General features: G+C 43.7%; 1 protein-coding gene across 2 annotated transcripts in view; it reads right to left on the bottom strand.

The window, feature by feature from the left end:
- COBLL1 (cordon-bleu WH2 repeat protein like 1) overlaps positions 1-15,866 on the bottom strand; it is a 110,622-nt gene that overhangs the window by 73,270 nt on the left and 21,486 nt on the right. The window contains exon 1 of one of the 2 annotated variants that reach the window (XM_066612118.1): positions 10,034-10,057. The exons of the other annotated variant lie outside the window; for it this stretch is intronic. Within the exon in view, the coding sequence (XP_066468215.1) occupies positions 10,034-10,039 (6 nt within the window). The 5' untranslated portion in view covers positions 10,040-10,057. Of the gene's footprint in view, positions 1-10,033; positions 10,058-15,866 lie in introns of those variants that run through there. 2 annotated transcript variants of the gene reach the window in all.

Below are 15,866 nucleotides of genomic sequence, written 5' to 3' on the forward strand. Positions count from 1 at the left end.
TCACACTGTCCATTTTGAAGCTTAAGTATTTGCAAGAGTCTCGTGCAGGGGTCTCCAAACCCTGGCCTGGGGGCCAGATGCAGCCCGCAGCGAGCCTCTATCCTGCCCGCGGCCAGCCTCTTGTCCATTGAAAGCCTCTGGCTCTCTCGACTGAACATGACCAGAGCTGTGCTCTGATTGCATCTGGAGGGTGTTCTGAGGGCTGGAGAGGCTGAGTGAATGAGCCCACTCATTCATTTATTCATTCATCTAAGTTCTGCCTCTAATTTATTTATTTAAATATTATATTTAAATTTTTTTCCGGCCCTCAGCACTGCACCAGATATTTCATGCGGCCCTCTGGCCAGAAAGTTTGGAGAACCCTGGTCTAGTGGGCAGTATCCAAACTGTCTGTTATGAAAGTACTGTCTCCCATTCACGCAAGAGGGAAATTTCCAGCAATTTCTCCTTCCTTCTTTAACCACCTGGGCAACCAGTGTTGGGATAACCCAGCGTGGCTTGACTCAAGTTAAGTGGTAGAGTCACTGCCTCCCCCATGACTTGACTCGAAAAGAGTCCTAACAGGGGCACTTTCCAACTCTCAGAGTCACCCTTTCATGACTCTAATGGACTTGTGTCAAGTCACACCCCCCCCCCCTTTAAAAAGCCAGCTGCGGAAAAAACAGGGCTACTGAACACTCCCATGATGTCTTCGCACATCTGTAAACAGGGCGGGAGGGAGTGAGAGAACCAGTATAAAAGTGGCGAAAGGGAGGAGGGACACGAGCAGTAGCTGGGAGGCTTGCCAGGATGACCCAATCCTTGGCAGCCCTATTCAGAAGCAGTCTCAAAGCAGCTGATCATTCCATTAGTCTCTCTCCCCCAAGTAACAACGGAGTCAAGAAGCCACTAGGTTGGAAAGCAGAATCAGGCAAAAGAGTTTTCTCACATCTCCCTGGGCTTCTAACAAGAAACCCCTCTTCCTGCTCTTCCTCAGTCAATAAAAAAAATATCCAAATGCCCATCCTTTGCTCAACAATCATCCATTCCTTCCTTCCTATCAGTGATGAAGAAAAAAGAGCTCACTCCCACTTCCTCCCTTCATGATTCATTAACTCTTTCCTGCCTCCCAGTTGGAACTCCCAGCTGCTCAACGTCGGAATGCTCACCCCATGAGGTTTTCCACATGGTGAAAACAGTAAGCAAGCACTCCCAGACACAGGCAGACTCAAGTCAGCATGCATGGGGATGAGTGCCAAGTCAGGGAGCCTCAGAGTCTTCCATGTGTGCGACTCACGAGTTCCAGAGTCACAAAAAAACACGCATTTTTGCAACTCGAGTTCCCAACACTGTCTGCAACACACACACATAATGTGCTCCAGAGGGATTTCCAATTTTCAGGAGCAAATGGGGGAGAGCAAATGCATAAGGCTGGAGAGGGAAGGGAGAACTGCAAAAAAAAAAAAATCACACCTCTCGACCTCTTTCATGAGCTGGAAAACACATTCACACAGGAAAGTGGGTTTGGTTACAATCCAGTGTATGGTTTTTGTCCACTGCCACTTTAACTTCTTAATAACAGAAGTTATTAAGGAACCATAGGTCAATATTTTCCAAGAGATATTCATCTTACTGAACGTAAACTCCTACTGTTAGGAGGGCACTTGAAAGTTCAATTATAAACCTAGCATTTTCTACGTATAACCTTTTGCCATGTTGGCTGTGTAACTTTAAAAAAATAATCGGAGGGCAATTAACTACTCACATACCTTTTACCTGCTTTTTAAGGTAAAAACAGAGAGAGAACAGGCTATGGGCATTACTGCTGTACTTGAGCAGTGCAATGCAATAGTAACTCCTAACAAAGCCTATTCCCTACTGCCTCTCCAGGCTTCCTAGGAGGTGCATAATTTGTACTTACTCTTGCACAGAAAAGTGAGCAGAAGGACTTTCTCCAGTACCATATCTCTTGACTCAAGAAATGTGTCTTTCACAGTGGGGTTTGTGAACTGCAAGGAAAGCCTGTCTCAAGTTATTTCCCATCTATCTACAAACTTGAACTGGGGCTGTTGCTAAGGTATCCTCCATCAATCCAAGAAACTAAAACAAGGGCTGACAGATGGTTTCCTAGACAACTCATTCCAAGAAGACAATGACCGCTACGGAGAGTTTGATTGGAGAAGGATAGGAGAGAAGCCTCTGCCTGGCTTCCCAAGTTGCCTTTGCTTGCCTACACAAGCAAAATACATTTCTTCTTTGTTCTGCTCCATCACAGCTTGCTAAAATGGGGCACTAATACCGAGAAATATGCATATTTCTGTGAACAGATGTTCAATATGTATATGCAAGGCCTCATGTGCCAGGGTGTCTGTAGATATTCAGTTGTGCATGTTGGTCACACATGCATGTGGCCCAGTTACCAATTTTCAAAATAGTTATATACACATCACCCTAGTAGGAAACCAAGGCCTTTTACAAACCAATGCTATCCTTGGTGGAAACAGAAACGCCTACAGGATCATCACTGTAGAGAAACTTGTATATTAAAAAAAAAAAAAACATGATCATCACCACTTTAAGCACTGATCTTAAGGTACATCTGTGAACAAAACAGCAACCAGCTCTCTAAGCCCTCTAAGCTGGAAAAGATTTACTAGGTTTAATTAGATGTAAGTATAGCTTTTTAGAAAAATATCGTAACTTTTTTCATTTTACAGCATGCATTTCAGCTTAGTGTTGTACTCTTGCCTTTCATGATTATTCAGTATAGCCCTTCCACTTGGATGGAGACCCATTGTCCAAAAAGATATTGTGAAAGAAAACTATGTAAATCTAATCCACTGGGTGGCAGTGTGGTTAGATCCTTGTTTGAAGTCCCTTGTCTCCTTTTACATAAATCAAACTTTATGTAGTTTCAGTCACATGCAGATAGTCATGAAATACTCTGCAGAACAAGTAGCAGCACTGCAAATGAACGCACATTTCATACCCTGGATTGTGAAATAAAATTCTGTGGTTAGCCTAATCGATTGAACAGAAGATAAAAGCAAGCAACATACTGTGTGACCCAGATGATGAGGATGATGATGATATGATATAAAGTGCAAGTGTTTCTGTCTTGAGCCTGGTGCTGCTTGAACCATTCTAGAGCAAGAACGTCAACACTCTCCCTAACATGTTACAAAGGAAGTACAAAACATATAACACATCGGTTTGGACTGTTCCATGCATCCAGAAAATGCCACTTTTCCTATCATCACACACGCAAAAGGCAAGAATGAAAGGATCAAATCTTCCTTCACTTCAATATAATAAAGGAACAAGCATTTTAAGACTTTTCTGCCCAACGTTGCATATATGCAACAGGGACCAAATATGTCCACCTGTGGACTGGGCAAAAATGGGTTAAAGAGAAAACAGATTTCTACAGACATGCTTCTTTCAAATCCAGCACACCGTAACACAATCACTGTATCCAAGCACAAAATGCCATGCAAGCACATGGCTCTGAGAAGGAACCTAATGAGGAAACCCTTGCTCACCTTAGAAACCAGGAACCACAATGCAGAACAACTAGGTATACCTGGTGTCAGAAAATGAATGCAACTAACAGAGATCCTCCCAGAGTTAATACAAGTAGTAAACCTCAAGATATGCAACAGTCTCATTGTGCATACTTAAATGAATAATTTGTTAAGCTAAGAAAAATCCTCACCTGGACACTAGAGAAAAATAAAGATCTGTGGGCAAAGCAGGAAGACCAAGAACTGAAAAGCTAAGTGGGAAGAAGTCCCAGAAGACAGGAAATAGAGCTGTTTGGGGCGGAAAAGGAGTAGAAATACAAGGCAACTTTGGAAGTCAGAGGGAAGAGGGTTAGAGAGCCAAGGAATTATGTCCACTCCTGAGAAAATTCCAGTAGCTTCAGAGATGCACAGAAGGGAAAATTCCATCCAGAGTTATTTTTTTCCATCTCTGCAAGCTGGAAACATAGCCCTGTCTATGTAGCTCTTACAGTTGCAGGCCCTCTCACAGGGAAGTCCAAAGAAGGCAAACAGACAGTTATGACACTTAGGCTGCAATCCTCTCACTCTCCTGGGAGTAAGACCCATTGAATGCAATAGGATTTACTTCTGAGTAGACCTACTTAGGACTGTGCCCTAGGGCCCAAATCTGAACCAACATTCCAGCACTGGCATATCTGTGCCGGTGGGACATGTGCTATAACCTGCAGTTGGGTGGCACTAATGGAGGCCTCCTCAAATTAAGGGAACAAATGTTCCCTTATCTTGGAGCTGCATTGCCTTTATGTCAGTAGTGGAAATTGGGTTAGGATTGCACCCTAAGTGTAATACCCTAGGCCAGGCAGACATAGTACATTTCACAACTCTCTCAGCATAACAGTTGTTTTATATATATATATATATATATATATATATATATATATATATATATATATATATATATATATATATATATATATATATATATATATATATATAATATTGAATGAACCCAAGTGAATCTTCAGTTGGTTTTCACTTAGTTGCTGGTTATGCTGAATCTGCTGTTGTATTGTATTTATTAGTTTTAGATACTGTGTTTGTTACTCAATAGTATGGCAAGTTATGAGACCAGTCCTGTGTGTCCGTTCTTGGGATGCTTTTAAGATTTCCAGCAAATATTTTACAACTGGCTACAAAGGTGGAATCCAGAAAACCTTGAGTGGCACAGCAGTGTAAATACCTTGAAGCTATGTGAGATGGCAAGATACACTATTCTGAGCAAAAAAAAGTGCTTTGACAATGCTGTGGCCGGAGCAGTATCTTGATAATGAGATTTCCCCAGAACACATGTGGCATCACTGTTGAGTATAATGGGAGGAAAAATCTGTAGTCTTGTACATAATTTGTAGTCTTGTACAGTGATTGCTCCAGAGAAGGCTGCAAACAAGTCTTCAAAAGAGATTGTGCAAATTGTTCAGCAACATCTTTCACCAAAACACCTGATAATAGGAGAAAGGTTCAGATTTCACAGGAGGCACCAGCAGGAAGGTGAATCTATATTTGCAGTTTCCTCACTTGTATCAGAATTAAAAAGGCTTTCCAAACACTGCCAATTCAATGAGGGCCTTAATGATGCATTAAGAGACAAGTCTGCATGTGGATTGTATAGTTAGCACATTTAAAGACACCTCTGATGAAAACCTTACTTCCAAACATGCTGAAGAAATTGGACTGGCAATAGAATCAGCAGCTCAAGATGCAGAAGAACTCCAAAGTAAAATTAGAGAAGAAATAGAGGTATACAAAACGGCTGCAGTAGAGAACAAGACAGCCACAAGGTCATATTGTCAGTGTGGAAATGGATCCCATTATCCTGCTGAGCACAGATTTAAAAATGGATACTGCAGAAAATGCAATTAGAGGACATGTTTTTTCACATTTGTACACCACCCTTCTTCCAAGGACCTCAGGAAGAAGGTTCCTTCCCATGGAAGGAACCTTCACTACATGGTTCCTTCCCTCCTCCTGTTCTCACAACCCTATGAAGTAGGTGAGGCTGAGAGGTAGTGACTGGTCCAAGATCACACAGGAAGCTTCATGACTGAGCAGGGATTTGAACCTGAATCTTCCAGGTCTAATTTCTGAACCACTACACCATCCTGGCTCTATTTAGCAGGTACAGGCCCAAGTTGCCCCATTGTGACTACAGGGGCTTTCCCTGGGGCAAGGGGACAAATGTCCCCTTAACCTTGCTGAGACTGTGAGAGTGTTCTAGCAAACCTGGGAATATGTAATAGGAGCAAAAACAACAAATCAGCATTTTGGTTTACCTCAAGAGTAGCTGGAAAAGTGCTCAAAATGCAGCTGCACACAGAGGCTGCAGTGTGTTATTCCACAAGCAGACTAAAGAAACAACATTTGCAGACATCAAAATGAATCATACATCTCTGTTGCTGAAGACATACACAGGACAAAGGATAGTGCCCTTGGGACTGAAACATGTTGATGTGGAGCATAATAATACCAGATGTCTTTTGGACTTCTGTGGTAGAGCAAGTGAAGAACCTGAATGGATGAAGAAATTGCCAGGGTTGAAAAATATATAAAGGCATTGCAATCATACCTGTCTGAAGGCAAGGAAAAGTATATCTACTTGCATATGTTAAACCAGGCATCAGAAATGCTTAAAGAGGGCACTGGAACCCCAAAATGTATAACAGCCAGTTGACACTAACTGAAAATGCACAACCCAAGTTTCACAGTCATACCTGTGGACCACCCCTTTCGCCAATCATCAAGATGAGCCTTTGATACATCACAGCTGTGTAATATGAGACAACTGAGTTATCATACCATCTAAACCAAATACTCTAAAATTTTGGAAGAGTTTCATGTAGGATGTCTTGGAATGATAAAATGAGCATTCTCGCAAGAAGTTTTGTTTGGTAGCCACGACTCAACCAGCAAATAGAATTGTTAGTTATGGATACCCATTCAAAATGACCCCAGGTTTTTCGCATGAAATCTGCTATCACTTCCCAGACAACCACAATTCTTCAGAGCTTGTTTGCAAGGGGAGGTCTTCCAAAGCAAGACAGCAGTGCCAGTAGCCCAAACTCTACCTCTGAAGAAGTCAAACAGTTCATGCACTGCAATGGATTCAGTACATCTGCACCATATCACTGATCAACAAATGGTTTAGTGGAAAGATTTGCGCAAACTTTTTAAAGGGAGACTTGAAATCAATGTCCAGTGAAAATGGGTCCTTACAACAAAAACTGGGGCTTGTAACCCATAATGGATTTTTCCTCCAGAAACGTGTCCAATTCCCTTTTAAATGCATCCAAGGACAGATGCCATCACCACATGCAGTGGCAAGGAGTTCCACAAACCAACTACATGCTGAATAAAGAAATATTTTCTTTTGTCTGTCCTAACTCTCCCAAGACTCAATTTTAGTGGATATCCCCTGGTTCTGGTGTTGTGTGAGAATGTAAAGAGCATCTCTCTATCTACTCTGTCCATCCCCTGCATAATTTTGTATGTCTCAATCTTGTCCCCCCTCAGGCGCCTCTTTTCTAGGCTGGAGAGGCCCAAATGCCGTAGCCTTTCCTCATAAGGAAGGTGCCCCAGCCCAGCAATCATCTTAGTCGCTCTCTTTTGCACCGTTTCCATTTCCACTATGTCTTTTTTGAGATGTGTTTTGTTTTCCACTTCCATTTCCACTATGTCCTTTTTGAGTCCAAGTCTTTCTGAACACTATGGGCTGAACAAAATGAACACCACCATTTTCAAACATCTCTACCTACTGGTGTAATGCTGCACATGCCACCACTAGTCAGTGTTGTTGGGCTGAAGCTTACATTCATGCCTGGACTTGTTAAAGTCAGATATGTAGGTGCAGACCAGGAATCATCAACTGAGCCAAGCTTCTGCAAGGAGATGTGGTGCACCTCAGCATCTAAAAATGGGCCAGATGGTTTTGGTCAGTGATTATAGGAGACTAAGCAAACGGCACCCCACCATTGTGCATAACCAGACAGGTTCCTTGTCTTATGGAGTCCAAGTATCCCCAATACAATCTGGAGCTGGCACGTCAATCAGCTAAGGACCTACAGCTGAGGTATTCAATCTGTTCCTCCCACCTCCCTAGTGAGGTGTGGCTAGCTTCCAGGGGCATCACCAGGCATCTGGAGTGGGAGAGAGGTGGCTGCAGCTGCAGGTGCTGCCTCCTGACTTGCTGCTTTTCCGAGGCTGAGAATGAGGTGGAGCAGTGTGAGGTGGGGAGGGTGTGGGAAACATGATGGGGGAGGTGGGAGAGAAGGCTGGCTGGGCAGCAGCAGAGGTGCTGCATCTCATCAGCACAGGGTGCACTCCAGATAGGCTTCAAACTGGGAGGGAAGCCTGATCTAGAGAGAGCAGTGAAGTGCTTGGGAAAGAGGGAGCCCAGCCTGCTCTTGGGGAGGGGGCCAGATGCCCCAGCCTGCATCCCTCCGTCTTGCCTGGGGGGAATAGGTGTGGCATCTGCATGTTGGGGTGTATGTGTGTGAGCAGCCCCCATCTACTTTGGGGGTGTGTGTGTTGTAATCTTGCTGGATGTGGCTGCAATCCCATCCACACACTTTCCTAGGATTAAGCCCCATTGACTCAAATGGTACTTCTGAGTAGACCTACATAGGCTTGGGGTCTGTGTCAGGTTAACCAAAGATCTTCACCTTTCTCTTTTTCCTCTCCCTTCAAAAAAGAAAAAAAGCCACTCTTGATGGCTTTTTCTCCAAAAATTGATTAAAAATAAAAACACCCATTCCTTTTCAGGCACCCCCCCCTTTCCTCCTGCCTCCTTTTGAGAGGGGGGTTACTTCCCATGTTAGCTGCTATTATAAGACAAAAGGCACAATCCTAGCTAGGTCTACTCAGAAGTAAGTCCTATTGTGTTCAATGGGACTCACTCCCAGGAAAGTGAGGTTAGGATTGCAGCCAAACAGTCTCTGGATCTCAGTGTCACATCAGTTTGCAATTAGCAGATACACACAAAACAGTCTTCCCCTCCCACAGCAAATTCATCACTTCTTCCCCCCCCCCTTTCCAAAACCCTCCAGGTGTGCTGCTAACAAACTCAGGGCACAATTCTAACTAGGTCTACTCAGAAGTAAGTCCTATTTTGTTCAATGGGGCTTACTCTCAGGTAAGTGTGGTTAGGATTGCAGCCTCAGAGTGCTGGCAGCTGCTTTTTTTGTTTCTAGTGTATAATTATAACACCTTCATCCCATTTTGGGGGTAACTGAGCTGAGGTGATGTAATGGGGAACTGTGGCCAATGGCCACAAAGATCCAGGGAGCCATGGGCTGGAGAAGTTTGAGAACCACTAACCTACAGGGTAACCCTAGCAGGGAATGCAGAAACAAGATCCTCAGAGCATTCCATGCTGCCATCTCCATTGCTGGTGGATACTGAATCCAAGACAGCTTTGCCAGGAACTGGCCTAGTTGAGCAAGTTCACCTGAAGTATCTCAGACAGAGTTTCACAGACTCTGACCTTCTATAGAGCAGGGGTGTCCAAAGTTTTTGGCAGGAGGGTCACATCATTTCTCTAAGACTGTGTCAGGGGCAGGGGGAAATTTACATTTCAAATTTGAATAAATTTACATAAATGAATACATTAGTGATGAAACTTATATGATTGAATGAATTTTACTGAGCTTTTTTGTAATACACATGAGATCCAGAAAAGGGGGCTTGTTAAAATAATTCTTGACACATATTACACACCTCTTCCCTGGGAAAAGTACAGAACAAACTTAAGAGGAGTCAGAGTGGGCTTCTCCCCCCCCCCCAATGCAGGAGCATGTTTTTACTCTCACTCTCCCCCCCCCCCCAATCCTGGCAACAAGCAGCAGCAAAGCAACACAATCAGTCAGGGAGCTGGTGGGCACCTGCCCCCTCAGGACAGGAGTTTGTTTCTCCTCATTCACACAGAGAAGGGAGCTGCCTGTCTCCCCCTCACAGTCCCTCCCCCAGCCTGCACCCAGCACCAAACAAACTTAGAAACAGGCAGAGAGCTGTGTCTATTTCCCCATTCACAAATGGACCCCACCTTCCTCCCTCGCTGCCAGCAACCCCAACAAGCAAAAGCAGTAGGTTTCCTCCCCATTCAAACATCCCATGAGTTCTTCCCTGCAGCCCCCGCCTCCAACATCGAGCACACACTTTCCTGGGAGTAAGCCCCACTGACTCTATGGGACTTACTGCCGAGTAGACATGCTCTCCAGCTGCATTCAAAGATCCCTGGGACTTCTCCTCTGCAGTGCCAGCCCCCCACAGTCCAATCGGATCCACACTTTCCTGGGAGTAAAGCCCACTGAGTCTGTTGGGATTTACTGCTGAGTAGACATGCTCTCCAGCGGCAGTCAAACATCCCGCAATTTCTCCCTTGCAGCCCCCGCCCCCCAGCACACGCAAGCAGCACAAATAGACTCAGTTTCCCCTCCCTCCTCAGTGCCTGCCCCCCCAAGCCAAACTCAAGCAGCACAAACAGACCCAGGACTGCTCACCCCCATCCGAAGCCTGCACTCAGCTGCAGCCTCCCCAACCTAATGGGAGGGTTGCAGATGGGCGGGGCTCCTGCTCTCCTGTGAGTGCTTAGCCTTTTCCTCACTGTCGCTTGGAAGAGCAGTCCAGTCGCGTTGGTGAAGAGCAGTCGCGTCGGGGCAGCGAGGGCTCCAGCGGGCCGAGTGTCCACTGGAGATGGGGGCTCCCTGGGGGACCGGATGGGGCCCTCTGCAGGCTGCAAGTGGTCCCGGGGGCCAGGGTTTGGGCAGCCCTGCGAGAGGGTAGCATACAGGAAAAGGGTCAATGCTATCCCGAACAAAACTGGAAGCCAGTACGAGGCTTTGATCTGTGATGTACACCTTCTGCGCTCATTTTTAAAACTTGTCTTGGACTTTCGTTGTTGGTTACTTTTATATGGGGGCAGGGAGATAAGTGTTATGTCTATTGAATGTGCCAAAGTTAATCTTCAGTTCAGTTTCACTTAGTAGCTTTCATCTCCTACTTACAGACTTCCCAATTCATCTGGTGGGTCACTGTGGGAAACAGGATGCTGGACTAGATGGACCTTTGCCCTGATCCAGCAGGGCTCTTCTTGTGCTTTTAGGCAATACTGTTCCAATGTAAAACTACAAAATTCAACACTAAGTCTAGACCACAATATCTTTACCCTGACTTTGCAGAGAAAGCAGTCTCAGCATAAAATGCTTCAAGAGGAATGTTAATAAGACTCTTCTCATTAGTTAAAAAAATTCAACCTCAAGGACTTGTTCCAGAAATCCTTATTACTACGTTAAGAGTTACAAGCAGGTATTACCTGAAAATGTAATAGCATTCTTTCAACTTAGGTTTGAGGGTTTTTTTATTGCTATTCTATTTTTTCTTGCCAAAATATTCCAAGATTATAGGGGAACTCAATGGCTTTGAGCAAAAAACAAAACCCAGAGCACACTTGCTTCAACATATGACTATGTATTACTTAAACGGTTAAAGCTTCATAAAATGAGGTAATTGAGCTAAAATGTGTCAGGGCATCAACTAAGCTACAAACTATTTCTAGTTTTTCCTACCCCAGGGGGCAGTTGTTCTGAGAAGCAAAATTCATTCTGTCAGACAAAAAATTCCAAAAACTCAGTGATAACTATGCAAGCTGCCAGCTCACACTTATAGTTTAGTCTATTGAATATAAATTCTTAACAATGGATTCCTAACCTGGGCAAAATTAAACCCTAAAGGATTACTGTGACTAGACTGCACAGCGAACTACTAATTGAGGTTTTTTTTTTTGGGGGGGGGGGAGAATATCTTAAGAAAGTAAGGATCAACTGGTAAATTAACAGTTTTTGATTATTAGCACCAGAATTTCAAAGGTCTGATGCAACTCTAAGCTACATCAGAGGAACAGAACTACCACCTGCAGGGTGCTTGCTAAAGACAAGGTTCAACTGGGATTTACTGGGAAATCCAGGAAATCAACAAGCAATATTCCTGCTGCCACCACCATGGCCAGAAAACCCAGGCAGGAAGAAGTCCTCTTGGGGAACCCTCTTCCCAGGTTAGCAGAGGGCCCCAAAATCAGGGGTTCCTTAAGGAAAACAAGTAGCAAAACTTGATGTCTGGGGAAGCACAGCAACTCATCCCCCTCCTTACAGATTAAGATAATGCAGGTAAATCAGTAAAAAATACTAACAAGTTTATTAAAAAGTGAACGGAACAAATCAGTAGGAGAGCTGTGAAGGATCAAATCAAGGCACATATTAGAAGGCAAACAGGAATGCCTTTTTAGAAGGCAATCAGAAGGGCTTCCACCACTGGGGAAGATCATGACATACATTCCAACTTTTCAAATCTTTTCTATTACATTTATTTTTAAAATACATTCAAAGCATCTAGAATAATGCAAGCTCCTCTACTTTGCCTACCTGTTTGCCCGCTAATGAGCATCTAGTAAATATTCTCCACAAAAACAAACAGGGATGTGAATAGAAATCACCTTGAAAACAGTACTTACAAACGTATGGGTCCAATCCTATCAAGGTGTTAGGCTGCCATATTTTGCTATCAGCCACTGTAAACTCAGGACTGCTGCCACTGCAGATACTCCATAACTCTGCAGCCTGCTAGCAACAGCATGGGAGCTGAGCTGACAGCAACAAGCTGAACAACCTCCACCAGAGCAGATAAGGTGGCAGTAGGAGTGGGTTAGGAGTAGACCTTGGCAGCAGTAGCACCCATGAGATTCAGAGCCCGGCATGCCCCCTTAGACCTACATCAGGAAAGTACCCAATAGAGATCCGCGTACACCCATAGAAGCCCAGGTAGCAGCAAAGGACATGAAAGTTTTCTTTATTTACCTCTCTGCCACTGCATGGCCCCAACAGGCCCATGGGATGCAGCAGATGTTGCTTCAGCAGGCCAATGTATCTCAGACTGGCTGAGGATAGGATTGGGCCCTTAGTGAAGTTACTATTACTGTATGATATATGTTTCCTCTAATGCAGTGGTTCTCATACATTTAGCACCAGGACCCACTTTTTAGAATGAGAATCTGTCAGGACCCACCGGAAGGGATGTCATAACCAGAAGTGACATCAAGCAGGAGAATTTTTAACAATCCTAGGCTGTAATCCTACCCACACTTACCCAGGAGGAAGCACCATTGACTATCAGTGTTAAAAGCATATACATAGTAGCCTGTTCAAAGTACAGATCTGTAACATTTCCCCAAAAGCAGTCACATACCATGGGAACATCAAGTCTAATATATTAGAAATAAAATACTGAATTCAATAGGGACCCACCTGAAATTGGTTCGTGACCCACCTAGTGGGTCCCGACCCACAGTTTGAGAAACACTGCTCTAATGCAACATAGCTGTGCAGACTAGAATCAAAGTGTATCATTTGGACCTTATGTGAAGTGCATAATGTGGTGTGCTTCACATAATGGGGTGCATTTCTTCAGCATACAGTGAGATCATCTTGGAAAAAGAAAAGTGTTAGCTGCCTGTATTGTTTACTTATTGTTGCTCTGAAGCTGGGGAACAACAAGGCAATATGCATATATCTGTAGATTCAGATTATCTTCTCTTGGAGGTTGCTTGATTTTTGCAAGAAGTTGAAACTATTAAATATTTGGGAAACTCAAATGTAGGGAACCCAGATTATCAGTTAATTCCCGGACTACATCAGATATGCCCAAGGGCTCTTTGAGGCTGCTCCTTACAACAGAGCACAGACATCAGGAAGGCAGGATACACATATCAGAGCATCTCTACATGTTGTTTGCTGCACAGCCCAGACAATGGTTTGGATTAAATAAGTTGATGTCTATATCAGGATAAAATTCAAAAGTTTAGAAAACACTAAAAACGAGTGGTTCCCAAACTGAGTCACAGCTGCCAGGGGAGCCATGAAAACCACCTGGAGAGTCACAGAATCCTCACAAAAAACCTACCACCCTATACAATGTATAGGACTGTAGCCCTAATGGGGAGCCATGGCCAGTGGCCCAGTTGGTCAAGGGAGCTGCCAGTCGAAAAAAAGTTTTGGAACCACTAGTTAAAAACAATGAAGTTTTTTTTCCCCTAAAAGATAAAAACATTAATTCTGTAATAGATGACAGAATACACAATGCTCATTCTCAAATTCCCTGGAGGCTATAAAAGTAAATATTCGCCACATGGTTTTACTTGTGTCATGCCCAATTGAAATACTGGACCAAACACAATTTTTGATTCCCATCACATGCAGACACACAAATAATCACAAGAATCAATGTTCACCAGGTCACACAGCTGTACATCTGCTCTCCGTTTATTGTTTTAGAACAGAAACACCTCCCTTTAAACTTTCAGTTTGCAGAAGATCAGATAAAACCCACGGAAGTGTAAAAAAATTTGAATGCTATTATGGATAATACTTGGTACTTCCAAACTAGTTATTTATACTACATCTGCAAATCCTCTGGAGAGAAAAGTGGGTCTCTTAAGATACCTCTCAATATGAATAGGACCAGAAAACAATAAAAATAAGAAATAGTCTCAGAGTATGATCTCAGAAAAAAACAATTGCACATAGAAGATTCAAGAGTATAAGAATGAAGGTGTAACCTCTGACATGTTATCCTAGGGAGTGCTTTCAAAAATGGGTTTATTAGGCAATTCAATAATTTGAAGTTCATAGCAATTTTACTGGGGTATATCCTAACCGAGACACCTGCTTTTTATCTTGTTCCAAACCTGTGTTTGCATGTTAGCAGGAGCTAACACATGACCACTTATGTTACACTGTTCCTGCTATGTCTCCATTGTTGTTCCTGCTTAAGGCAGAATAAAAGTGCAAAGAATATGCAGGACATCTAGATGAAGCCTGAGGGTTCACACAACCTTTCGAAGAAACACCATCCAAGTTGCCAATGGCTAGCTGGAACATGGGACATGATTTAGATCAGGTAGGTCAAACTCATTTCATACAGTTTTTGGCACCTGCTGAGGACCAGAAGTGCCATCCTCAAAGCAGAAAGTGACATTAAGCTGATAACGACCAGAAATAAGCCTTCTTATTTCTTCATAGATACTCATTAGCTGCAAGCGACATAAAAGTGCAAATCTTGTTCATATTTTCAAGCTATGGGAGAGCCCAATTGTCAAGTTAGAAGAATCCAATTATAATTGGAGGGGGGGCCCGCACTGGAGAAATTGCTTCGGGAGGCTTGTTTGGCCCGAGGACTTTATGTTTGACACCTCTGATTTAGATCTTCTGTTTCAAAAGTGAAACCAATTAAGGCCACTACCCCCCTTCCCAATCTGACCAATCTTATGCTGTTACATAATTCTACTAAAAAACACAAATGCTATTAAGGCCCAAATCCTTACCAACTTTCCAGCACTGGCATAGCTGTGCCAGTGGGACATGTGCCACATCCTGCAGTTGGGTGGCTCTCACGGAAGCCCCCTCAAAGTAAAGGAATGTTTGTTCTCTTACCTCAGAGATGCATTGTCCTTATGTCAGTGCTGGAAAGTGGATTAGGATTGCACCCCAACTCTACTAAGATATCATCGTGCCTGAAACGATGCAAAGTCTTTTTTATTGTCCACCAATTATTCTGTATTACAGCTTTCAAATAAAATATTTTCTTATTTTAATCCCCAATATCTGTACTTCCTTTCTTTCAAATGAACCCATTTATGCCCAGCCCACAGGTGTACACATTTTATCCCTGTTGCGTATATGAAATGTTGGGCAGAAATGGCTTAAATTAGGGTTGGACAATTTTTTTCTGGAAAGAGAATCCAGAAAAAGAGACCATGCAATGGAAAGGAAGCTGCATTAAATGTGTGTCATATTCCCTTGGCAACCATGTGGAATTTCCAGGAGGCGTTAATTCTCTGAGTGCAACACACAGAATTTCGTTGTCTTTCTATTAACTTTGGCAGGGTTTTCCCAGGAGAAGCAAATCTAGGATTGTTTTGTTTTGTTTTTAAACCCAAAAGTTATTACTGTCAGTTACAACCACTAAGATCCCTATATGCAATATAGCAGGGGTGCCCAAACCCCGGCCCTAGGGCCACTTGTGGCCATCGAGGACTCCCAATGCGGCCCTCAGGGAGCCCCCAGTCTCCAATGAGCCTCTGGCCCTCCGGAGACTTGTTGGAGCCCGCACTGGCCCATCACAACTGTTCTCAGCATAAGGGCAATTGTTTAACCTCTCATGTAAGCTGTGGGATGAAGGCTGCCTCCACTGCTTGCTGTTTCACGTCTGTGATGCAGCAGCGGCAGCAAAGGAAAGGCCAGCCTTGCTTTGTGCAAGGCCTTTTATAGGTCTTGAGCTATTGCA

The sequence above is a fragment of the Tiliqua scincoides genome, chromosome 1 (genome assembly GCF_035046505.1).
Source record: "Tiliqua scincoides isolate rTilSci1 chromosome 1, rTilSci1.hap2, whole genome shotgun sequence".
In the NCBI taxonomy this organism is placed as follows: Eukaryota; Metazoa; Chordata; class Lepidosauria; order Squamata; family Scincidae; genus Tiliqua; species Tiliqua scincoides.